Below are 26,920 nucleotides of genomic sequence, written 5' to 3'. Positions count from 1 at the left end.
TAGAACATGCTACACACACCAAAGCATGTCCTACCTTATACTTACAATGTGCCCTGCCCTTGGACCTACCATGTAAATGTGTGTGTTTGTATTTTAAATAGCGCACTTCTACCCAGAGGTCTCGTAGCGCTGTATTCATACCGCTGTGGAACCCTTCCTAGCTTTTCTGTGAGATGTCCACTCCTGGGCACCCACAAGGTGATGCCAGGCATCCAAGCACTGCTGTGGCCGTTGTGGAGATTAAGCAAGCTATTGCCCAGAGTCACAGAGTGGGACCCATGATTAGACTAAGCACCGAGGCGAGAATTATCAGGTCCGGGGAGATTGAGTCCAAGAGCCGCCGAGGCAGGAATTGAACCCTGGTCCCGGGCTAGACCTCTGCATCAGGGTCTGCCGCTCGAACCATTGAGCCACACTTCTTCACCATAGGGGTGTCTAATATGAAGCAAAGGGAAGGTTTAGGGACTAGCAAGTGGGTGCACTTGGTCAAGTCGACATGGCAGTGCTAGACTGCACACAGGCCTTGCAATGGCATTCCTGAGACACACTTTACAAGTTGCTTCTGTGGGTGGAACAACCAGTGCTGTAAGCCCACCAGCAGCATTTGATTTACAAGCCCTGGGCACACATGGTGCACTGTACTAGGGGCTGACAGATAAATCAAATAACCCAATCATGGAATCCAATTGTTATATCAATTTAACATAGGGAGCACTTGCACTGTGGCACTGATTAGCAGTGGCACAGTGCCCAAAGCATAAATCCAGCAAAAACATATCAAAATAGAGGAGGCAATCCATCAAAAAAATGGAAGGGAGACTCACGCCAATGATGCCAGGTCTAACACTTTCTTTTATTACTGTAAGGTGTTGCTCCTCTATCTGAGACGTGGTTGGTGTCTAGGATGCACTTTTGAGGTGTGTGCACAGGATACTCAGCATTGAGAGGAGGGAAGCTAATTTGTCGAGGAGAGAGCCACATCCACAGCTTGATTTGATGTCTTGAGGATTTCCCTGTGTGTTCTGAAGGAACATGTTTAGGACTCCTAGCTTCCTGTTGATTGCTACCGCAAAGCCGCCAGGGTGTTCAATAAGGTTAAGTGAGTGTCCGTTTTGTCTGATTGGTACAGGAGGGCTTCCACCAGTAGTTGCACTGTTTTGAGAAAGCTTGCTCAGGCACTTTCAGAGTTTACTTTTTGCACTTCCTCAGTAAGACGTCCTAATGTTGGCTCTTCCAACTCCTGGTTTCCTCTTGCTTCTTGGTGCTCCTGTACTTTGGAGTCTTGCAGAGAATTGCTCTTGGGCTGTGCTGGCAAGTCGTGTGTGTAGGTGGCCAGCAATTCCTCCTGTTCCTTCGTGTTGAGATTTGAGAGCTGATCAGGGTCTCCAAGCTGAGGTCTTGATGTTCATTCTGATCTTGTCAGTGTTGGTGGTGTTTGGAGTTCTATGTTGAGTCTGTTTGGCATTAAGATTGGTTTGAACTTTACTTCGTTAGAGGAAGTCTGGGTTTGCTTGTTCTTTTGTGAGCTTCCCAGCTCGGTTATTATTAATAACCCCGAGCGGCTTACTCCGCTCCGCCAGCGGAGTTTGCAGTGTTTTACCAATTCCACGCTCCGCTGGGAAAGTGAAGTTGAGGTAAAACTCAGACTCTGTGGCAGAGTGGAGTATGCCCCTCAACCCCTGCACCACAGCCCAAAAATAGGGTCAAAAACCCCACTTACCTTCTCTCTGCCATCTGCGGGCCACCCTCCTCCTGCTGTGGTGTCTTCTCCTTGCTGCCGTTGTCCTCCTCACGTTGCCAGTCGCAACCCCCTATGTTTTACATCTTGTGTGAACTGTGCATGCACAGTCCATGCTAGACATAAAATGTAGGAGGTTGCCACTGGCAACGCAAGGGGAGGAGGACGGAGTCTAGGAGGAGACACCACAGCGAGGAGGAGGGTGGACCACAGATGGCAGAGAGAAGGTAAGTGTTTTTTTTTACCCTTTTTAAAAAAAAATGTGGGACTGGGGCGGAGCGGAGCAGTATTTTTTTTAACCCCGTGGAACTCTGCAGAGTGGCAGTCTGCATACTGTGCCCAGATTTAATTATTAAGTCCTTGTTTGTGATGTAATTACTCCTTATGCTGCTGCTGTGGTGTGCCCTTCTGGGTGGCTCTGTTTCTCCACCGCCGATCCCCTCAGGGGGAGAAGACCTCACCATTTCCGATCCTTGTTCTTGAGTTGCTATGGCTTCTGCCATGACCAGCTGAACAGGGTGCTGGGGATTCTGCACTGAGGGTGTGGCTTGGTCCTGTGGGCTTGATCCTGATACTGCTGCTGTAAGTTGATTAGCCTCAGGTCCTAATTGGATTTCTGGGTAGAGCCTGGTGCTTGACAAGGGATCTGATCCGTGGCTGCTGCTGCCATTGCCTTGCAGTTGTAGTGGTTCGAACGGTGTCTGAAGGCCCCGGACTTCAGTTGTACTTGAGAGGAGAGTGTCTCTTGTATTTTTTGGAATCCACAATTCGGTGTAGTTCTTTTGCTAAGTAAATGTGGGATGACTCTTAGAAGCTTTTTCTCCTTTTTGCAGATTGCCTGCGGCGGAGACTATTTCTATTATAGAGCAGTCTGACTAATGGTCAGGTCTGATTTCGGGCTGAGGTTCTGCCATTATGCCCTGAGGCGACTGGGATTTCCTTTTACAATTGTTTGTTTTTTGTTCTGAGCAAGGGTCTTCCTCTTATCCCGATGGATCTCATTGTTTTGGGCTTCCCAGTGTTCCTTGGCTCCTGGGTCCCCTGGTCCCTGCACCTCCTGTGCCAATCTCTGGTTATGGTGAGGGTTGGTTTTTGGGCTAGTGTGGTGCCTGAAAGCTAGCTAGGCGAGATAGTGACCAGTTGGGTGACTAAATCTTTACCCCCTGCGTATCTTCTCTGTCTCTCTGTGCTTCTCCAAGCTTCCTTTTTCCCTTTCGACTGGTTTACCAGTCTCCCACAATCCCAATCCTTGGTCCCTCTCTCTCCGTTAGGTGCCGAGTAGTGGCAGCTGAATTGGGGACTGAAGCATCGCTCAACCCCTTAGAGTAGAAGTCGCGGCAGCCACTGTTGAGACGGGTTATAGTGGGTTATTGTGGGTTATGGCAAGTTAAAGTGGCCGACCATGGCTTGTCTCTGGAGTTTATAGTTCGGCTTGAGGATATTCCCAGTCCCCCTGGCTCTTCTGGCTCACGGGAGCACCAGCTCTGAAAAATAAGCCTCCCGACGCAGTCACTGTTGCTGACTCAGGCTGAGTCTGTGGTTCTGCCCCAGCCCCTCCGGTTCCTCTGACCCCTCAGCCAATCTTTAATCACCCTGGTTGCCCACAGGTAGTGGGAGGGGGCTGTCCACGGGATTGCCAGTGGCCCAGCAGTCTGGTTAGGTAGAGGCAGATGGGGCGGGGGTGGTGCATCTCTGGGGTAGGGAAGGTAAAGGGTGTAGATGGGTGTAGAGCTGCCCTGCTCTATGCACAGCCCAACCTTCCTGCCCCCACTGCAGCTCCCACTAGCAGTACTGCACCCACTCTTGGTATAACTGGTATTGCTATTGCTGCTGCTGCCCAAACTAATTGCTGTTCCGGCCTAACACTGGGCCAAAGGGGTCTGGATTCTGGGTGTGCCAGGTGAGCGGAGCTCTCTAGCTGCACTCAGCCTAGTTGGGCCACTCCTACCAGGGCTCAGTCTCTGCAGGCCCGCTAGTGACGGCTGCACTCGCTGCAATCCAAGCCTCCAAGCCTGCCTTACTGATTGGTCATGTGATCGTGAGCTGATTACAGGGGTTGTGGCATTTGTGGTGTTTCCTGTGGGGTCAGGGTGCGATTGTAAGGGTAAAATGTGCTATTGGACCCCCCCTTGATGGTATCAGCAGGGATCAGCGGCAGCCTCTTCTTTTGACTTATTGTAACAATGTTTGGGACAATTTCATTTAAATCAAAGTATATTCTTCTTTCAGAGGTATCCTCACGCTTTAGAATATATCAATTATGGCTTAGTTTAAAAAAACGAAGGGGCATATCATCAACGGCCACCGATAATTATCGCTGGTCGTGTGTAGCGTGCAGAAAAATAACGTCGCATATCGCCGGATTCTATCGCCCGGTAAACGCACTATCAGCAACGCGCATCGCCGAGGCGATAGAAATCCAGGCAAAAGCTGCGGAAAGAGTAGAAATCGCCGGAATTCAGGAAAACAATCCACCTCCCATTGTACATATGACTTAGTAAGGAAAATAGCAGGCTTTACAAACCAGCGTAAAAACCAGTTAGTGCTGATTTTAATATCGCTATGCGTGTTAGCGATACACTTGAAAATAGGGAGAATCTGGGTAAGCGATAATATCCCATGTTGTTTCAAGGGACACACCTCCCTTGCATCTCATTAGCGTTGCAGGACGATGCGATGTTGAAGCAAGGGGTAACCCTATTGAACACGCGTTAGCGTGCTCTTGTAAATGAAGCGATATTTTTATTGTTGCATTTCGTCTGAAAATGGACGCAAACGTGGCGATAAAAATATCGCTAGCCCTTGATATTATGCCCCTAAAAGTTTTGTTTAACTCCTTCTTAGTAATCATGCCTAACATCTGCAAAGTGATGCAGTGAACCACATGATCTGATCTTGCTATATGTCATTGTTTGATGTAGCAACTTTTTTGGGGCTTTTTTTAAGTCATTAATTTCTCAAACATTTTCCACCATATAAACTGGAATAAAAAGATAACAAATGTGTACATAACGTTTCATCACGTAGCATAACAAATTCTACAGGCACTTCATGTTTTTTAAAGTATTAAAATAGTATTAAAAAAAACAACTCTGAACAGTATAACTGTCCACCCCTCTCCTGTACCCCATCCCAATATCTTCAACATGAAGAAGGATCAATTAGGGGAAAAAACATTTGTAGAAGAAAAGTAGAAAAAGACCAGAGGAAGAGAGGACCAAGAGAGGTAAATAAATAGGCCCCCAAAGGCCATGAAATTGCATCACATATATCCGTAAGTGGTAAAGCGTTATCAGTATCCATTATAGCCCACCAAATCACACTTCAGGTAATCACTCTCTACTCAACCCACCCCAACCTGTGGTCTTTTATTAAAGGTACCCTGCACAAAGCAAACACTAGGAGATGATGGACGGAGCGCTGAAACTTTTCAGACACTCACCCCCAGTCACTGATCTGGGTTGAATCAATCATCATTCTTTAGCTCACTTTGCTACCTTAGTTCAGACCCAGCTGTATGCAAATCAGTCTCGCCCCTGTGCCTCATGGGAACAGTCCAGCCCGAACTGCCAAGTCAGGTCCTCCCTGAACTGGAAGCAAGCATTCTGGGACCAGTTTCTGGGTAACACCCTTCATCAGCCAGGCTAGCGCGAATTCAGTGGCAAAGTGAGCAAGGGACCTATGTCGGGCATACCCTGCCAACCTAGGGGGCGAACAAAGAAAACAAAAGGAGATGATGGACGGAGCGCTGAAGCTTTTCAGACACTCACCCCAGTTACAGATCTGGGTTGAATCCATCATGATTCTTTAGCTCACTTCGCCACCTCAGTTTAGACCCAGCTGTATGCAAATCAGTTTCGACCCTGTGCTTCATGACAACAGTACAGCCCGAACTGCCAAGCCAGGTCTTCCCTGAACTAGAAACAAGCATCCTGGGACCGGTTTCTGGGTAACACCCTTCATCAGCCAGGCTAGCTTGAATCCAGTGCCAAAGTGAGCAAGGGACCCACGTCTGGGCATACCCTGCCAACTTAGAGCAAACAAAGCAAATACAAGGGGAACTGAAGTGGTAAAGTGAGCTTAAGAACCATGATGGATTCAACCCAGATCTGTGGCTGGGGGTGAGTGTCTGAAAAGTTTCAGCTCTCCGTTCACCATCTCCTTGTGTTTGCTTTGTTCCCCCACATGCTCATATATATGCATTTGGTCATTCATTTTTAAAAAGAATTCACTCATAATTTGCAACTCTGGCCACCTCTGAAAACCATTCCTATTTGTGGGAAATATTAAGTTCTCCAGTGACTAAGAATACTTGGGGGCAGAGTTACAATAACTGCCGCATCCCTGCATATCAGCAAGGATGCGCCAGTTATTGTGCGCCATGCCTCCACCACCATGGATGTGCCGCTTTGTAAATGCGGCGCATCCATGGTGGACACCTCCTTATGGCGCAGAGCTTTACAATGTGACGCATCTCCCAGATGTGTCACATTGTAAATACTCCGCAGGATGGCGCATCTTTTGCGCCATCGCTGCATCACAAAAGTGACACAACGGCGGCCACAAAGAGACGCAAGGGGCTTGTAAATCTGCCCCAAAGTTTTTCATTTGCAAGGGCCATCGCAGCCCATCTCTTTATGTGATTTGAAGTAAATTTGATTCCTGATATATCGTGCAGGAGTGCCATTCATATAGACAAATTACGTCTTATTTCTTCGTGTTTACCAAGAGACTCCCACACCTAGCACCAGTAGGAGGTAAAATTAGGCAATACCAAAGTATATGGGTTATATCGCACCTTTCCCTATCATATCTCCAACAATTAGAATTTGGCAAAAGATGTGCTTGGAACAGCTTTAGTGGGGAACAGCATCAGTTATGTAACATCATGAAATGTAAGTGTTAGACCTGGCACCATTGGTGTGGGTCTCCCTTCCATTTTTTCCACTGTTGCCTCCTATGTTTTGCTATGTTTTTGCTGGTCTAGATGCTTCGGGCACTTTGCCTCTGCTAATCAGTGCCAAAGTGCACGTGCTCCCTATTGTGAAGTATTGTAATGGATTAGTGACTCCATGATTGGCTTATTTGGTTTACTTGGCAGACGCTAGTACAGTGCATCGTGTGTGCCCAAGGCCTGTAAATCAAATGCTCCTGTTGGGCTTGCAGCACTGATTGTACCACCCACCAGAGCAGCTTGTAACCTATGGTCCAGGCCTGCCATCGCAGAGCCTGTGTGCAGTCTGGGACTGCCATGTCGACTTGGCCAGTGTACCCAATTGCCAGTCACCAAATCTTCCCTTTTCTACATGTTAGCCACCCCTAAGGTTGGTCCAAGGTAACCCCATCTTCCATGGGCAGGGTGCATTGTATGTGAAAGGTAGGACATGCCCTGATGTGTGTGGCATGCCCTGATAGTTAATTACAGCCAATTTTGTTTTTCACTGTTGTAAGACTACTACATCCCAGAGGCCAAAAAGGGCATTTTGAACGGCTTATAATCCTAACTGACCCAGGGAACACGGTAGAGATTCGAGTTTAGTATGCCTGAGCTCAGAATGATAAAATACATCTTTTAGTGAAGTTGGTTTTGACATTCTGTGTTTGAAAATACCACTTTTAGAAAGTAGATATTTTCTTACCTAACCCTCTAGTCTGCCTCAGCTAGGTTTGTGTATTCCATGCCTGGTTTGTGAGTGACAGGGGCTGGGGTGGCTCCAGGAGTCAGGGTGACTCAGCACTAAGCTGAATAGACCTATCTTCATTGGGAATGGTGGGAGGAGTAGCACCTAGGCCTGAATAGGGCGGTGCATGCCTTCCACAATGCTGGCTCCACCTCCTGTGGTGTGTCTGATGACCCTGGCCCACACTGACAAAGGGAGAAGTTGTGCACTGGCCGAGTGCACCCAGAACTAGTTTGGACTAGGTACAGACACTCTGCTCTCAGAGACAAAGGATTTGTGTGTATAAAAAGGGGGACCTAGACCCCAGAACTCTGGAGCATTTCTTGGAATCAAGACCAACCTTTGCTGAGGAGAAGAACCAGGAAACTGAATGAGGAGACTACCCCTATGCTGTGTGCTGTTTGGGGTTTGGCCAGCAGTGGTTGCTTCATTGCCAAAGAAAGGAGAAAAAGGACTGAGAGTGCTTACATCATCTTGAAGAATAATCTCCATGGGCTTGAACTGTGTTTGCTTTCTGCCTGAAGTACCAAGGATACAAGACTTCACCACGAACTCCCCCCTGAATTCCCTTGCTGGGAATTGAAGTGCCTGCTGGTGTGCTGGCCCTTCTACGAGACGACTGCGTGTCTCTGGGAGCTGGTAGCGTGACGCAGCAAATAGGAAGAAACATGTCACCGCCGCAGCATTTGTCGCCGCATCACCGGAGAAGCGTGCCGCCACTGCCGCTGTCACCATCGCATCACTGAGGCGCTTTGCATCACCAGAGAAGCGTGCTGCTGCCGCAGAGGCTGTTGTTGCATCACCAGGGAAGCGTTGTAGGGCCTGTCATGACTCAAAAGTTCACTTAGTTGCCACATGCCTTCGGCATGCACGCTTTGCATCTACGTTGTTGCACCGTAACCAAGACGCCATTTTGTCGAATCGCACCGGAGCGTCATCGCATCAGATCGCAGTTAGAAACCGGCGCGGTAACTCCCCACACAGTAAGGAAGCGAGCCTCAACTCCCCTGTGCAGTAGTAAGGAACCAATGTATCCTTTCCCCTGAGTATAAGGAACGGCGCATCACCTTACATGCGACCCTTTTGTTTGTTTTGTGTTACGCATCCCAGGTACTTTGAGTACAGTGTTGCAGTTACAATCTAAAGTGAACTAAGCTATTTCTACCATTTTAAAGACTTATTTTGATTACAGTATTGTGGATTTTTGTCATTTGGTCTTGTGTTTAGTCTAGTAAAGATTACTTATTTTTCTAAACTGGTGTGGTGTCTATTTGTAGTGTTTTCACTGTATTACTGTATGTGTTCACAAATTCTTTACACACTGCCTCTGAGATAATCCTGTCTGCTCCTGCCAAGCTACCAAGGGGGTGAGCAGGGGTTACCCCTTACCCTGACTAGAAGCAAAGGTCCCTATTTAGACAAAGGTGTATACCAATGCCAACTAGAGCCCCCCAAATCTAACAATAAGAATTTGAGGCGAGATTCCCTCAAATGGGTAGCATGAGAGTTTAAAAAGTTGGACCAGGTATTTGATGTTTAGGTTTGTCCCACAATTGGTTCCTAAAAAAGTCTCATAGATTCTAATGTGGGATCTGACAAGACCTTCTGAATAAGTATGTTGTAGGACCCAGTTATTGAGCCTCCCTCAATGCTCCTATCTTTAAAATACTTTGTGACAGGAGATTCAAGAAACATCAGTGGTATTTTGCCTATCCAGACCTGTAAGCAGTTACAATGCTGTTGGTATTGCCACCGATAGCCATTGCTAAGGCCAAATTCCAAACTTAAGTCAGTGGAAGATTTGAAACTATTTTCATCTGACATCACTTGAGCCACTTTAAGATAGTGTCATTACGCAATGACCCCCAACTAATAACCCTTCACCTAATATTGATACCAGCATCTTGCAATTTGGGAGCTTGTGCATGTACCCATGGGTTCATACCCAACATATTATGTGTCAATCTCCAGATCCACCTCATTTGTTCAATATTTTGGTTGTTCACCTTCCCTATGGCCCCCATATTTGCATAGAACAATTCAAGTGAGGGATTGCACTGTAACTCCACAGCCACCTGCATCTATATGGGCGGATCAGTGACCTCTTCTGACCTATAAATCATCTGTGAGCGCTTATTGGCAATGTTATATGATAAAATAGGCACAAGTATCAAACCGACTGCCTCCATGTGTGTATGAAGTTTGGACATGCAAAGCCTCTGCCTTACCGAACCCCACACAAACTGCATGATCATTTGCTGAATGCTTCCTAAAAGGGACAGCAGTACCTGAAGTGGTAGCATACCCAGAAAATAATTAAATAGTGATGCTATTAAAATTGTTATCACCTGAATCTGGCCCCAAATGAACAGTTGGAGTCCCGATCATCTACTGAAATTCAGTTTCATAGCCGTTAACAACAGCTGTAAATTGTCCAATATTATATCCGCCATGCCTCAATTAATTCTAATCCCTAAGTACCTCAGGCCTTTGGTTACCCAGGACATTGGAAGACTCCGCAGACATTTTTTGGAAGTAGCCAGAGACAAGGGAACCACTTCAAATTTCCCCCACTTGATTTTATAACCCAAGAAATTCGAGAACTTTTTCAAAAGTTACATGACATGTGGTAAAGAACTCTGTGGGTTAGATAACGTCAAGAGAATTACATCAGCATACCGAAAAGTATTTATTGCTCCCATGCTGGATGGGATCCCTGCAATCCGGCGGAAACTCCTAATGGCGATTGGCAATTGTTCCAAAGCCAGAAGAAAAAGCTGTGGTGACATTGGACACTATTGTCTAGCCCCCACTTGATCGATATTACATGAGAAAAGTGTGCTCCATAATTAATTTGTGCTGTTGGGGAATAATAAAGCCATCTTACTTTATTATTAAAATCAGTTCCAAGCCCTAATCAATGCATTATTCTGAATGGATAAGGCCATTCCACTCTGTCAAATGCTTTTTCTGCATCTAGTGAAATATCCACCGCCTCATCATCCACATACTTGGTAGTCTACAATAAATCCATTAATGTAGGAGGCTGGTTCTGGGATGAATCGCACATGGGATGCATGTATCAGCAATGCAATCATGGTTGTGTCATAGAAAGGTGAGCCCCTTTTTCTTCTTCACATAACTCGTCATACCATTTCAGTTCAGGATGCTATTTGTATCTTTTGATGCTGACTGGACGTCTGCATGTTGGCTGAAATAGCCAGACTAGGGTCCATATTCCATAATCCTCCCCTGATAGAAATAGAACCCCAAAGCGGGACAGAGGAAAGAGAGCAAAAGTAGAAAGTAAAGTATAAAGATACAATATCAATTGAAACAAAGCTGGTGAAAATCTTCAACAAAAAGCACCCAAGTAATTTATAAACCTCGAGGCAACCCTGTAGAGGACGCTGCCCTCGGATGCTACATCCACCACACTGAAATAGTGGAGACAATTCCATGTCAATAATGCACAAATATCAAGTGTGCCACATCTACTGTAACTACAGAACCAAAAGTACCTCACAAACAGAACAGTGAGCACTGTATTCCGGTCTCGTCCACCTTCCCTATGACGAACAATTGTTCCACCCTCTATGGTCATTGGAATAACCTCATAACTTAATTATATCTATGTAGGCAAAGTACCTCCTTCGATCTCCTTCCAGAAGCAATACATCTACACCTCTCCTCCCATCTAGTATTCCAGTTAATTGGATGGTCAAACTTGATGGTCATTGTGATAGGCATGTCAACATTTGTATATCGCTGTTTACTGAGAGACCATTTATTTAGCAAGTTGTTCCACAGTCCCCACTGAGCAATCCTTTTACAGGGGACATGATTTGTCTCTACCCTGTTCCAGTGACAGTGCAACCATAACCCTACCCAGTCTCTCCTGGTTTGATCGCCGTTGAAGCGTAAGGCAATTGGTTCCCTGGTGGGGGAAAGATGTGCATGCCTTTTTGAAGTGAGGGACACTTTCAAGCAAGGGTATGTAGTCTGCCACTGTCTTAGATTGAAAGGCCTCCATGGTGGTGGTTTTCTAAGATCTAAAAAATCACTCAGTTGGTCTGGGTCAGAAAATTCCCTTGTGTTACCCTCTACAGTGATAATAATTGTACCAGGATGCAACAAATAATAACTAATGTCTTTCTACCTGAGATGAGGCTGTAAAAACAAAAACTTTTTCCTCATTACCATCAATTCATGGGAAAAATATGTTGAAATGTAAATGCAATGCCCCTTACATGTAAATGGGCCACTCTTATTTTTTAACAGTTTAAGAAATTGTTCTGTCTTGTTGATGCTGTAATAGGCATGCAATAATTGTCTGCGGTGTGTTTGACTGGCTGACGTAGTCCATGATATGAGCCTGTGAGTCTCTGGAATTCAAAGGGATCCCAAAACATAACCTTAAGGATGTCTAGGAGAAATATTTGCAGGAAACTTATCTCATCAGTCCCTTCTCGATCCTCGAGGAGTCCATGTATTCTAATGTTGGCCTTCTTTGAACAGTCCTCCAAATCAGTGATGTTAGATTAATTACCTGCCAGACAATATCAGTATCTTAATTATATTGTTGCACATAGACCTGATCCATCTTATCTTGCCTCTTGTTAGTGTTGTTTATACTCTGATGTTTAATAGTCAGATCTAATCTCAAAGATTCAATGTCAGTTCCCATGTCAGAAATGAATGAATGAATGAATACTCATTTCTATAGCGCGTGGTTACCCGGAGGCATCCCAGCGCTGCAGTGAACCAATTCATCACCCGAGAGAATAAAGAAATAGGAAGGTTTTTAACATTTTTCTAAACCTAAGATGGTTCTCTTCCATCCGAATAGGGTCCGGCAGATTGTTCCAAAGTTTAGCTGCATGGACAGAAAGACGTCTGCCGCCCATACGGGTTCTCCTTATTCTTGGGACTGCCAGAAGGTTCTTACTACTAGATCTCATGGTCCTATTGGTTTGATAGGGGCAGAACAGAGGTTGAATTAGACCAGGACCTGTCTTGGTCAAGGCTTTGTGAACCATAGTCATCGCCTTAAATTCGATCCTTTGTTGTATTGGTAACCAATGGAGTTGTCGGAGTGCTGGTCTGGCGGACGTTCTACGTGGAATCTTTAGGAGCATCCGGGCAGCACAATTCTGTACCGTCTGAAGGACCCTGAGTGTCCCTAGAGGTGCTCCCAAGTATACTGCATTAGCGTAGTCCAGGCGTGTTAGAATCAGGGCCTGGACTAAAATCCTCCTTGCCTCAAACGGAAGCAAATCCATGATGACACAATGTTTGTGTCAAATGTAGAGATCTTATAATTGATAGAGGTTACCTCTTGTAAAATCAAGGTGAGTATATCGGTGTCCACCCCAGGTGATATCTGACCCCCCTCTGCTATGTTGCTAGCCTGTGGGAAGCATACATTAGTTTATGAACTACTCTCTGCCTGAGCATAACATTTAAGGACAGACACAGAGGTGGGTATAGGACAGCCACCTAACAGGCCACAGCACTTTCCCCCTCCAGTTAGCAAAGTATATAACCATAAAGGTCTCTGAAGTTCATAAAGTCAAACTTTCCTCAACAACAGTGATATCACTCCTTGGAATTGGAGTGCCAGAATGTTCACTGAGAGTGGTCTTGATTAAAATCACCCTCCTATACTTCAGGAGGCAACATCCAATTGTCAGTCCATGAGAATCCTAGTTATGGTTACATTGGGCACAATGAGCTTACAGTCCCATATTAAAGTTACACACCAGTATCAGGCCCAAACTGTCATCAGAAGAAATTGAGTACACCTTCTGAGGCTTTCTGCCCCTATTGAAGCAGACCTCCACAGCTAATAATCCAGAGGATCCAAATGCCAAAATGCATCCTACTGTCAGTTGAACCTAGCTCTACCACATCCCAGAGTTTACCCATCAAGCAGAACTTGCATTGACTTCCTCCATAATCTCTGATCCAGTACTTGAAGAGCACCACAACCCAAATAATGCAATACCTCTAGTGCAGAAGCGGCCATCTGGTAACCATGAAATGTCTATCCATGTGTTGTGCATCCGAAGGAAGACCACATTCAGGAAGTAGCATAACCTCCTTAGTCTCCTTCTGTCTGCTCGCAGTCTTGCTGTTAAGCAAGTGTGTTGCAAGGCACATTGGTCATACTTTGTCTGTGGGCTGTAGACATTTGGAAAAAGCAGCAGATGGCCATAAAGTTGCTTCCCACGCTGAGTAACCTTGAATACACAATAGACCCAAAGGGATGGGGGGCTCTATTCTATCAGCCACCGCCCGTTGCTGCCGCATAAGTGAACTCAATATACTCGCAGCAAAAGGTGACTGTGAATGGGGAAACATCCTTTACAACGCAACTTTTACCACGCAGTGCTTTTACATCGCAGCTTTTACAACGCAAATCATTACAACGCATTGCACTGGGGGGCGCTCTAGGATAGGGAATAGATTTAATTTACTATCCAACACCTTCCCTAGTGTCCATGGGGACTGGAGTTGGAATAGTAAATTAAACTATTCACTATCCAGCACCCCAAAGCGCTATGCGTTGTAACAGCATGCGTTGAAAAAACTGCGATGTAAAAGCATGCGATGTAAAAGCATGCGTTGTAATGTCATACATCCCTGTGAATGGAATCCCTCTTTATGGCCTGCACACCAGTTCCAGTCATCCCCTCTCTCCAGGCATCTCTTAAGAGAATCCACAGTAAAAATATCTACAAACAGAAATCATGCCTCAACAATAAAATGGCACTGTACATTTCCTCAGGGGGTAGGCAGTTTAAGTAGTAGGCAACAGACAAGTTTTAGTAGTCCCCCCTTATCGCTCATCCAGAAGGCTCTCAAGCCCCTAGCTCAAGATCAACAAAGAAATATATGGAGATTCGCCTGACTTCAAATTGGTTACCAGTATATGCGCCCATCTTTATGTGAAACAATGTATATGTTCCCTTACTTTAATTAAAGAAAAAGGCCCTTTGTTTTTTTGACTCAGGTAACTTTCCTCATGCCCCCAAAAAGTTGTAGGCATAACATCTATGATTGAAGGTAAGTGCATATACATAAAATGGCAGTTCATCTGTACTCAATGCCTCTGGCCGCCTGCATAAGACCACCTACTGCTCTATAACAGAGCGGTTGTAATCAGCTGCTGGGCTACCATCTCTACGATCTACCAGTCAGACTGACTTGTTCCTCTCCTTCCTTGTCTCCAGTCTAAAGTGCTTCCCCACAATCCCTGCAGGCAGTAGGATGAGGGGGGAGCAACTCCTGATGGGTTCAGCATTGTTTCTGGGGTCAAAACAGGAAGTGTCCAGGCTCTAAACATACGCCACCCCTGCCCACAATTAAATCTGGTTAGTTTAGGGTCCCAAACCTCAGTGAAAAATATTGTAAGCAAATGTGGGGTCCCCAGAGCCTTAACGAGGGGCCATCAACTTGGACTCAACGATGCCCAGTTTTTCTGATGTAGCAACTTTTTCTTTTCTGCACAGTAGCTAGCTTCCTGGATTCTATTTTTTTGGTTTTAGGACTGTGTGCTCTGTGACCCTGCTAATCTATGCTGCAGTGCATGTGCTCTGTCCTGAAAAGAGTAGTGGTAAAATTGGTGTTGGCCAATTGGTCCATTTATCTGTCCTGTAAGACAATTGCAGATGGCACAGAAGATGCAACTCTGGCATGCATGCTAAATGTCATATGTGAACTGAAATGTGTTTAAACTACCCACATATATGCCATAAATATATGTCTGCCATGAGCACCACTGTATTCTGGCTGGACTGCAGTTGTATTGCACTGCAGTACACATGACAGGTTGTTGCTATGTAGAAAAAGTCAATTTTTATGAATTCATAAGTCACTGCTAAAATGTGGCTAGTATCTTAGGTCTGATGTAGATGTTATCGGATGGGTAACTCCATAACAATGGTGAATGACATCCCATCCACTGAAATATAAATCCGATAGCCTATAATGGTATTTATATTTCAGTGGACGGGATATCCATCATCGTTGTGACAGAGTAATCCGTCCGCAAACATCTAAATCATGCCTTTAGTTAATAGGGCAGGGTGCTAATGCATAACAATAGCGCACACTACATATTGGGTTTAGGGTGCTGTCACGATGAAATAAAACCCTAAAGCTATTTCACTGTGCAGACATTGCTATATGTTTTCCTGAATCAAGACTAGATGGGCACAAGAAACGTTATTTCCTATCTTCACAGGTGAAAATGCATGCAAAATGCTACAACAGTAAATTCCTATTTAATTTCCCAAAACGTATTTATGGTTTAAATCTTTTTTATTGATTTACAACAAACAAAAGGGAGAAAGTAGGTACTTGGCTCCATTAGTATTACACATGGGTGACCACCAGGTCGTGATAGGTAGTATTACCAAAGGTAAAAAGCATGGAGCAGGCCCTCAAACATGCAGCAAATCAAGAATCGGCCAAAGAAAGGAAAACCCCCAACACCCTCCCAAACCACCCCCCCCCCCCTGTCCACCTTAAATGGAAAAGAAAAAAGGGGAAATGTAGGGAACAAAGGTCAGCCCTCAACGTCTGGGTTTGCGTGGTCCTTTGCGTGCAGAATCTGGAAGTTTTGTATTTGGAAGACGAAAGAGTCGTAGATACAGGGGGCAGGTTAATTCCTGGAACTCTGACAACAGTCGTGTGAGAAAGGGTCGCCAAAGCTCAGGAAACTCAGACCCCCTGCCTGCCAGTGTCAATGTAAGTTTCTCCATACCTAACACCGACCATAGTCTCTGGATCCAACCAGTGTGCGTTGGTGGTTGAGTGGAGCGCCAGTGGGTCAAAATATTTTGAGTCACTGCTCCCTGGGCAATAGCAATCAAGCAGCCTTTGCGTGATTTGAGGGGATTTGTCATTGGATTGGGAAGGCCCCATGTCGCTGGGGCCTCGTCGAGGTTGGCAGAAGGAAGGAGGCCAAGACCGGGGAGTGATCCGAGGGAGAAGCTGTGAGAATATCGGCGTCTAGTACATGGGTCCCGAGTGAGGAGGAGCAGAGAAAATAGTCTAGTCGTGTATATGTTTTGTGTGCCCCGGAGTAGAATGTGTAGCTACGAGTGCGGGGGTTTAGGTGGAGCCAGAGATCGATTAATCTCAGCTCCTGAAGGTGGGCCTGCCCCCGGGATGTGAGTACCGCTGCCTGATGTGTCCTTTGAGAGGATCGGTCCATGTCATTGTCAAATACAATATTGAGGTCCCCTCCCAGTAGCAGGTGACGATCCGCAGTAGCGGCTGTAGCAGTAGCGGTAGCAGTACAGTAGTGGCTGCCTCTCGGAGAGCTTGAAGGAAGAACTTGAGCTGTCGGTCATTAGGCGCATAAATGGACCCCACAACAAATGTCACTCCACCTAGGTAAAATTGATAGGTAAGTAGACAGCCCTTAATCTCATCCTCCTTCTGAAGTACCCTGCCCTGAAAGGAGTGGGAGACTAGTATGGCCAGGTGTTTTAGAGGTATTAAAGGAGAATAGCTGTGTCGGGAAGGCTCGGGATTTTAGCCTGTGGTGGTCTTTAGAGAGGAGGTGCGTCTCTTGTAGCAGACATATGTCCGCCTTGGAATACTCGAGGTAGTTAAGGATCGCCCTTCGCTTCACTGGGTTATTCAGACCCCGTACATTAAGCGTGAGAATTTTCAGTGGAATACGTGTCATCTAAAGATGGTATAATGGGTGGAGCGCTGTGTGTGGTGTGACCCGAGAGGAGGAGTAAGTGTCAGCAAGACACCAATATTACGCCGATATTGGGGGAAAGCAAAACTGACAACAACAAAAAAAAGGTGGATGGGGGAACCCATACCCTAAACCAAAACCCCGGATGGGGCATAGTCCCATAGAAAATACAAACAGAAACAAGGGGAAGGGAAACAAGAAAAAAGGATATGTCCAAAAAGAATGTCCACCATCCCGGGAAGACCAGGAGGTAGTCATAGTGGGTTTGTAGCGTGACCAACAGAAAGGGATATTGCCTCCCCTTGCCATCCGCCGCTGGTCAAGAAGCCAGGGCTGAGTCCCCAGAGCGTTGATTCATCCCTCAGCTACCTGGTCCGCCCCAGCCAGGGCCTCTGTAGCCGAAGCTAGGACCTCCTGCTGATTCTTGGCAATGTCTGCCTTATCTGGCTTCCGAAACCGCCTGCGTCGTCTCTGGCGTTGCCACCCTGAGGGTGCGGTCTCGGGCCCTGAGGTGCCACTCTGGGTGTCCTTGTCCTCGCTCGGGAGTGCTAGGCCCAGAAGTCGACAGGAGTCAATAAGGGAGTGCATCTGATGCAATTTGCCATTGAAGCGAAATATAAGTCTGAACGGGTGTCCCCAAGAGTATTGGATACCCTGCTGGTAGGTGCTCCGTCACAGGGCGGAATTGGCGACGGCGTTGCAAGGTAATTAGGGCCAGATCTTGGTAGAGAACCGGGGTGTGTCCCTTGTATGAGATAGGGTGGAGAAATGTTGCTTTTGAGAGGATAGTCTCTTTGGTCTTGAAGTCCTGTAGGCACACCAAAATGTCCGCCGGGGGGGCGTTAGGCGCATGTGGTGGGCCAACACGGTGCGCCCTGTCTCGCACAATGGCCATGTCATCTGGGGCCGCTAGGATGGGGCGGAAGAGGCCCTCCGTGAATGCGAAGAGGTCCACAGTGTCATCTGTGGCCTTGACACCCCGAATTCGGATGTTGTGTCTGCGCGACCTGTTTTCTAGGTCTTCGAGGTGTACTTGGGTGTCCAGGTGCTGATCTTGAAAACGGAGGATTTCCTGCTGCAACATGGTGACTTCGGTCATGGTCACGTCACTCCTGTCATCCAATGTGGCTACTCTCTCCCCCACCCAGTCAACATCTCTGCGTATCTCCTTGATTTCGGCCGTTAACTCTGTTTTTACAGTCTGTATGTCCACCCGGAGGGTGTTGAAGAGTGACTCCATAAAGGCCTTAGTAATGGGCTCATCGCTCATGCCAGGAGCTGCCTGCGAGGACGCCATTTTAAGTGTGACTGCCGTCGCACCAAGTCCGGGGAGTGCTCTGCCAAATATGTCCGTTTGGGCCTTTGTTTTCCTTGTCCTGGACAATGACATACTCAGGAGCGCAGCAGTGCGCGGAGACCACCGACCAGCGCCCTGCGCTCCGCTGATGTGCTTAAACCTTCCTTCTGCGCTCGTGGGGCTTGGTTGTCTCGTCAGTAGGAGCTTACCCAGTGAGCCTCATCCCGTCCCCAGCAGGAACCCGTCAAGGCCCAGGGACGTCTGAGGGGGGCCACCTGGCGGGAATGCGCAGCTCCGTTCACCCAATGGCTGCCTGGTCACCGCCAATCATCAAAGTCCGCTGCAGCCTATCTCAGACCCAGGCCTCATGTGGTCCCACGCTAGTTCAGTAGATCGGGCATAGCCCTCAGGCCCCTCGTCTCAGGCACCCCTTCGCTGCTCACCGCTATGTAGGCCCAGCATGGACGTCCTGCTCCACTAATAATTGCAGGCTCACTGCACCTCTCAATCTCCCGTGGCGTGTGTGCTCCGGCGGTAGGCTCGGTCCCCGCTCCATCACCACCAACTGGATGCACCAATATGTTAAAGTTCCCTGCTGTAGCACCGATCGCTCCGGCGTCCTGCGCCCCTTCTCTATGGGCCTGTGGTGTTTAGTTGCCCCGCTTCAAAATGGCCGCCCAAGGCCCGTCGTGCCCACCATGCAGGGAGGCAGCAGGACGGAGAAACCAGGGGGGGCCACATTTATCGGCCGCAACACTACTTCCCAGCACCACCTGTAGTGCTAGGTGTGCCCGCAGCTCTGAGCCCCTTCAATTGTCAGCTATGAGGCCGCCACGCCTTGCGGACCGCGTGACACTCCACCACCGATACGCCGCTCCTGCTTCGCCGACGGCCATCTACCAGTTAGGCCGCTCCCCGCTTACCACTTGGTGCATATGGGTGGCGAACTGCTGCCAACCTCACTCTGGGTTCTGGGTCCGCAGCCTGGGGTAAGGGTCGCCCCTCACACTCCGCTGTAGTCTAGGTAGTCCCGCCTTGCCTCACCACAGCTCTTTACTGCCGCCTCTCTCCAGCGCTGACACGGTCTTGGCGTCTCAGGCTGCTTCGGATCGGGATGCCGGGCAGTCGGCGCTCCCCTCTGAAGCCGGTGGCTTGCGACCCAAAGGTCGCGCCCCGCTGGCCTCCGCAGTTGAAGCTGGCCTCGACAGCCCACAGTAGGGACCGCCCCTGAGGTGAGGCCGCGGCTGTGGCGTGTTTCTCGGGAGTCGGGCCTTGCCCTCGGTCCGATGCCAGTATCAGCATTTCAGGGCAGTCTGCCACCGATAGCCGGGGGGGCTCAGATGTGCCCGGCAGGCGATAGGTAAAGACTCAGCCCCGGTGAATGCTGGAAGAAGTTAATTTTGGCGGACGGCGAGCAGGAGCTCAGAGAAGCACGTCCTACCTCGCCGCCATCTTGGCCATGCCCCCAAAAACATATTTGAAGGTGAAATGAGAATTTTGATACCAGATTGAAAAGTATTTTGTAAAACTGAATTTTATGCTGCCTAAGCCACAGCCGGGGTAAAACCAGTTGTGCTCTTAAAATTCCCAGAGGTTAGACACACATCCTTGACTGTGAAAGTTAATCACTCTGGCGAAGAGGACAATTGCATGCCTAGGAGCTCAGGTAGAGCAAATGGTTGTTAAATGTTGACCACTTATCAAAGGTAAGGTATCTGGGAGTTGAGAGGAACAGCTTGGAGAACAAAGAGCTGCTTTTGCACTATCTCGTTTGATTAGGGGATGTCAAGAAGGGCTTCTTCTAATCATTACCAGAGCCTTCCAGAAAGGAAGGCTACAGTCACAGTGGAGAAGAGAACCAGTTTCGACCATGTCAGGTGAGAGGAGAAGTCATCTATATAGGGAACTAGCTAATGGGTTGAAGACAGGTCTGCCACTAGGCAGCTGGACTCTTCCATGTTGAAATAAGGTCTCCTGGGTAATTTTAGAGTTTACTAAAGAAAAGAAGTATTCTAAAAAGGAACGTCAGCAACTGTGAGAAAACAGTTAGGATTTGGTGGTAGAACTTCTGCTATCACTGGCTAGCACACAGCATAAATTTGGCACTCTGATTACCAACTCCTGAGAAGACGCCACTTGAAGAATAAGGCCCTGCTGGAAGAACCCTCTTGATTCCTGCTGGAAGAAGAGTGCTCACTGAGGACTTAGGAACTCAAAGACTCCTAAAACCCAATATCCCCTAGAGACTGGGATTGATCCCCAAGTGTCAAGTGGCTGCCTATCTTCTTTGCCTTCTTCAGGGAAAGAAAAAGCAGAAGGGATCCTAATTCCCAGGAATCGCTAATTGACCATAGAAGGGTGGACCATGCAGGATCCCTGCCAGGAGAGAGACATGGTGCCCAGAAGCCTACCATGAGGTGCTTGGGGTTGCAGGCCTGACAGGGAGGAACTTTTTCAGTGCTTTGAAAAAGTTGGGACTCATTTTTCCTCCCCTGGAGCATTGAGACAAGGTCCTGAGGCTTGCCCAGGGAGTGCGCACTGAAAGCCGGCAACAAAACTGTGTTCATCCTTCCCAGATCTTTTGGCAGTGTTGAAAAGTGGTTCAGCAGGCCTTCACAGTGAACGTATCCAGATTCATGGAGCCCTGATCAGCTACAATTACCATTTTGCCCCATTGGAGTACTTTGATATCTGAAAAGTGAATAGGTTCGAAGGTAAATTCTGGACCGGGGCTTGGTAGTAAATGTATCTGACACACAGAGTAACCTCTGTGGCTACAAAACTCATATTTATCCCACCTGGAGCTTGTGCAGTCAAAAACAGTAGTTTCAGAGGGAGGGATCTCTTGCAAGCTAAAGTCTGGCGTTTTGCCATGATGCAACATTTTGATTCACTTTTCAGAGATTAAGTCCAAAGGCAAAAACATTGACCAGGATGACCTTATCGGCATATCCAAGCTTTGTTTCATTGCGGAGAGCCTGAAATCTTGTTTAAGAACCAGCCAACCAAGAGTAATGCCTTTGATTGTCACATCACTATGTTCTAGGATCTTTCTGCTTTAAACATTTAAACATTTATATGTATTGTACCCCTCAACCAACTTAAGATCTTGGTGTCTTTTAGCTCATTACATGTTTCTCAATTTTGCCAAATTGGTTTGGGAATTTTATTGTGTTTTATTCATTACATTAAAATTGTTTATACTGCTTCAACTCAACACACACTTCTTTTGAGATTGCCTGCCGCTCATGTCAGGGATTGAACATAGATTCTCTTAGAACGGTTTTTATTCCAGCGTGGATTCATTTACTTGTTATGGGTACCCCCTGACAAATTAATAACCAATTTCCTCATGCATATAAGTTTGTATAAACGCTTAGAAAAAGCTGTATTCCCAACTTAGCTGATCTTTCTTAGATATACTAATAGTTGACATGTTTTGAATTCTATTTGCTCATCGTATGTTCTCTTGTTTCGACATAAATAAATATTGCTCCTGACCCTTATCCTCCACACAAAACAGGACATTTGCTTTGACACCTTCAGTCTAAGCCTCAATGTCAATGAGTTTTAGCCATTCCTGTCCAATATGTTTTACTCTTGCTGAAATGCATTGACATTCTTCAGTTCTTGCTCCCTAACTGTTGATTGAACAAGTTGTAATTAGACATTTTATTTATGTTTTTCTTACTAAATTCTTATTTGCTTTGCAGGGAACGAATGTGTTTGGAATGCTGACAACTTCCTTGAATGATCCTAAATATTTTCCCGACCCCAACAAATTCAACCCTGGACACTTCCTGGATGAAAATGGAAGCTTCAAAACAGTTGATGCCTTAATGCCTCTTTCATGTGGTACGACACTCTATGCTGAGACGGTTACTTCTCTCCCCTTCACCCAACTTCATTTGACATTTCTTGATACTGTTACTTCCTCAGTCACAGTACATGGCCTCTCCTCCAATTTCTATGTAGTAGGGAGCAGTTGTATTCTCTTCTATTGTGTTTTGCAAACATCTCAAGGTAAAGGCTGGAGTAGTTAGTTTCAACATCAACTATGGATCCAGATATACAAAGCCATTTTTAAATAAAAAATCCTGCAGTTCGCAAAGTCACAGGGTTTTTGACCGCAAAATGGGTTTTAGGAATGTATTTGACTCATTTTGCTCTTTGGAAGACTGGGCTTAGGGACTCATGCCAAATTGCAGTTACGAAAGAGCATGAACGGGATGTTCCCGTCTTCTTGTTATTTGCTATTGAATGTATCAATAATGTTTTACCACAATTGTGGTTGCAAACCGTTGATGAACTGCCAACCCCTGACTTGGGATGCTAACTGAATTGCAAAGTGGACGATGTCCCCTTCAGGCACCTTCCCTTTTATGAACCGGTGTCTGTTATCCCACCAACCCAAAGTTTTTGCAAATGGGAAATTTGTGTTGTTTTAGAGCAACACCTGTTCCTTTAAGGAACATGGGCAGCTCAAGAAAAAAGTTTCCAATTTGGGAATGCATACTCAGGTATGTTGGCCCGCTGTTCCTAGCATGCCATCATCCCAGTGTTTGCAACCAATCAAATTAATTTATAAATAGTGACCAGTCTAATTATTGTTCATTAAGCAAGTCCTTCAGCAACCCCTGCAAAAGGATATTTTGTACACCTATTAGTACAAACATTGCATCTCAAAATCAGGGAAGGGCTGCAATAAGTTGGTGCACAATTTGTGACCACTTTTTGCATTCTGCCCCGTAGTATATCTGGACCACGGAGCCTAATTTAGATTCCGGTGCAAGTAAACGTTTTTGAGCACACATCTATTTTGCTCTTTTTTTCCAGTAATAACAATTATTAATATAGCTAGGATCCAAAGCTGGTGCCAACAGTGCTTGCAACGCTTAGAAAAATCAGTAATAACTCAGATAAAATTATTACATACACAGTTTTTTGTGCCCCTTTCTTGTGCCCATATAAATCAGACAGAGAAACATTGAAAAGACTTGAATTTGGTTCTTGGTTTTAGATCAGTGACCTCAATCTCCCACAGAGGAGTGGACCCCTGCCTGAAGTTTTCAATTCCTTTTAAAACAGGGAGCTAAAATGTGCAGTTTTTCACTGCCCACTCACACTATCAAATGCATATGGGTGCTTAGTGACATCCCCCTTCACAAATGTTCATAGCAGAATACCCAGTTAGTGGGGTTTAAATGATTTCCTGCCTGGGAAGAAATAATTATCTTTCATTATGAAAACTATTTGAAGTAAACTCTCCGTCCTTCTCTTTGCTTTTATTCAGTATAATTCGCTACGAGCCTCATACAAATTTATTTATGAGATTGTAAAGCTTGTTTACTTGTATATCTCTGTGCATGCTTAAATTGCCAATGTCATGGGATGTACAATGCATTAATTAGCAAATTTACATATGCAAATAGCCTGATAGGTCAACTCATGTTTTGCATTTGAAATTGTTACATATGTGAATACTTATATCCGTATTATGTTAGATCACTCATGGGGATAGACAGCTACACTGTTAAGAAATCACGTTAAAAAACAAAACCAAAGAATTACCACATCTGTTCACACGTTTACCACCACACCGTACTGTCACACAACAAGGATCAAAAAACCCAAAGACAGACAGGAATTTCACTCAGACTTGCTGGATTCACACACTCACAAACTAATTTGTCTGGTTCTAAATACCTTCAGAAATTCAGAATGCAGGTCATACAGCAGCTCTTATGGAAGCATCTCACTGATCTAAAGAATGCCAGGAGTGTGAAACTCATACAAAAATTATGTGAAGGTGCGAAAGAATGTGAGGATGGAACAGCGTGTGTGAGGAAGGAGCAAACTAGGATTTAGGTGGCACCTGCACTTCCTGTTGATGGACCTGCAGTTTATGGTTTATAAAAATTCCTTAAATTTCCCATTATGTACACATAAATATTTAGGTGAATCAATTTCACTCTTCATGGGCTTCATCGGGACATATATAATAAAAGCAAACTTGCAAACAAAAACATAGTATAAATGATATAGATGAACCTTTTAAATTTCAAAAGTAAATATACATTAAAAAATAACGTACTCATCTAAATTCAACACAGACATATTTTACCTCCTTCACTATTTGCCTGCTTTTAACATACATGAATATCTCTTCACATTTTTATGTTAAATGATCAGTAGCTTACACAAATAAACACTGTTTCAAGCACCACCAAAGTGTGTGGTTCCAGTGGGTCCTAAGAAAAATCACCGGCGCATCTAAAGTTGTACATTTTCATTGTGGAATGTCCGTCTGGTTATATGACTAAAAACAATACAAGTGTCCTTATTGGTCCCACAGTTGTAAAACAACATACAGAACAGTCACCATAGGGCCATATAACATTGTATTAACTAATAGATAGGCACAAATAAATATGAGGATGATGATGCTTTATAAAATAATTTATTAACAGAATGGGCCTAGCTTAATTTCCCGCTCATTTAAACATCACTACTAACCATCAGAAGCTATAAAACATTGTCCTGCTCAAGCAGTTTTTCTCAGTGCTTCTCACTGTAACCACATATCATGGATACTAAATTGGTAAAAGACATGATCAGTAAAGGACCTTTTAAATTACTTAACAGATGTGCTGCCACAGCGAAAGGGTCTAGAGCAGTGAAGCAAATGTGGCAGGGGTCAACTAGAACAAAAGGTAAACCCGCCAGGGGAGCTAGACAAAAATTCCCTTCCACCATCCCAAACAGTCAGTGCTTTGGTCAGGATAGCTCCAGTCCAAAAGGCTTTATAGGAGATCCAGCCTGTAGCAGAGGCATTATGAATGCATAACAGGGCCTCACACAAGTGACAAGAGCAGGGCCGGACTGGGAACCAAAACCGGCCCTGGCAAAGTGCTCGGCCGGCCCCCCACCCCCTGGGCGGGAGGGGGCGAGCGCTTTGCCAGGGCCGCTTTTCAGCCGATTTTGTTACAGGGCCGATTTTGCAGCTATGCTGCAAAAACGGCTCTGCAACAAAAACGGCCCCCAGGGCCCAAAACCGGCCCCCACTCTTGCAGCCGACCGGGGATTGCCCGGTGCCCACAACGGCCAGTCCGGGCCTGGACAAGAGAAACAGGTATTTTACCAAAGAAACATATGTAGTTAACTATTAAGCGCTAAGAAAATAATAGTAAGAAAAACCAAGTGCCTCCTGATAAGTATAAACTGGGCTTCTACAGTGGAACTCGATTAGATACCTCCACATCTAGCTTTCCTCTACTACAAACCTCCTGGTCGGTGTTTGAAGCTTTCACATACATAGAAAACCTGGAAGAGGAATACAAATAAAACCATTCTGTAATGAAAAGCACAGGAACCTTTCAAGTAGGCTTCCTTAAAAGCCCTATCAGAAAAACATGGACTCATCAGAGACCACATGTGATACCCTATATACAATGAAAGGCAAGTCCCCTTCCTCAATGACCAGCCAGTACCTAATGATATGGTACTGGGACTGGTGATCCCCGATCAGGTGCCATACGCTCACTGTATTCTGGAGGTGCAGAGACAAATAGCCATCAACTCTTACAGGTACCAAGCTCTAACATATTTAGCCTTCTTGACTCAGTACTCAATTCAATTCAATTCAATAAAGTCTTTATTTTGATTGTTCATCATAAAAGACATGATCATTCAAAATGTAAAAAGAATATTTAATCTCATAACAATTATCATTAAAACATCCTTCAGTTGAGAAATACAACTATCACAATTCTTCATAAATTATTAAATAAATATATGTCTGAACTACAATTTAACATATGTTTTCGACATGGCGTTCAGCAATTGACATAACAGATGAGCTTAAAACCATGATACCTTCATATACGTAAAAACCTTGTTCATCTGAAGAAACATCATACAATTAAATATGGTCCCTCTTTACACTATGAGCTACTCAGCACCCAATTTTTTGTTTCGGATGGCCCATGGCCAGCTCAGAAACCTTGCCATACCAATTACTATTAGGGCCGTGACCTCAGGATCCTTATGGCTTCCTTCGCGGATCTTATACCCTTGGCCATACAGACCGGTTTAAGCCATATTGTCCTGGGCCGTTGGTAGGCAGGACAAACAAATAAAATATGGTCTATATTCTCACTATGGACATGGCAAAAGATGCACTTATCACACACTGATGAGTTCCATCTGCTTGTGAAGGATCTTACTGGCAAAGAGCCTATTCTGTATTGATGATAGAGTTTCCGGTCAGTTGGCCTGGAAATGAGGTCCCAATAATCTTCGAGTCTGACTTCGTCTTTTATATCTAGGAATTCCCTAGACAGTGTCTGCCTTGCAGGCGAAGAAAGAGTGGGACGAAGACAGTTGGCAGGACTTGAAGTTGGCATTCAAAGGGAGGAACATGACCCAATTTTGGCACTTAGTTAAATGGGGAAGTGGCAACCAGACTCAGGCACCGACTAATC

The 26,920-nt window shown here is 45.7% G+C and overlaps 1 protein-coding gene across 1 annotated transcript in view; it reads left to right on the top strand.

Moving 5' to 3' along the window:
- Positions 1-26,920, top strand: part of LOC144781954 (cytochrome P450 2A13-like) — a 609,250-nt gene that overhangs the window by 536,796 nt on the left and 45,534 nt on the right. Inside the window, exon 8 of the mRNA XM_078661044.1 lies at positions 22,151-22,292. Coding sequence (XP_078517170.1) covers positions 22,151-22,292 — 142 coding nt within the window. The remainder of the gene's footprint in view (positions 1-22,150; positions 22,293-26,920) is intronic.

Source organism: Lissotriton helveticus, chromosome 9 (assembly GCF_964261635.1).
Source record: "Lissotriton helveticus chromosome 9, aLisHel1.1, whole genome shotgun sequence".
NCBI lineage: Eukaryota > Metazoa > Chordata > Amphibia > Caudata > Salamandridae > Lissotriton > Lissotriton helveticus.
This window is presented reverse-complemented; position numbering and strand designations above follow the sequence as displayed.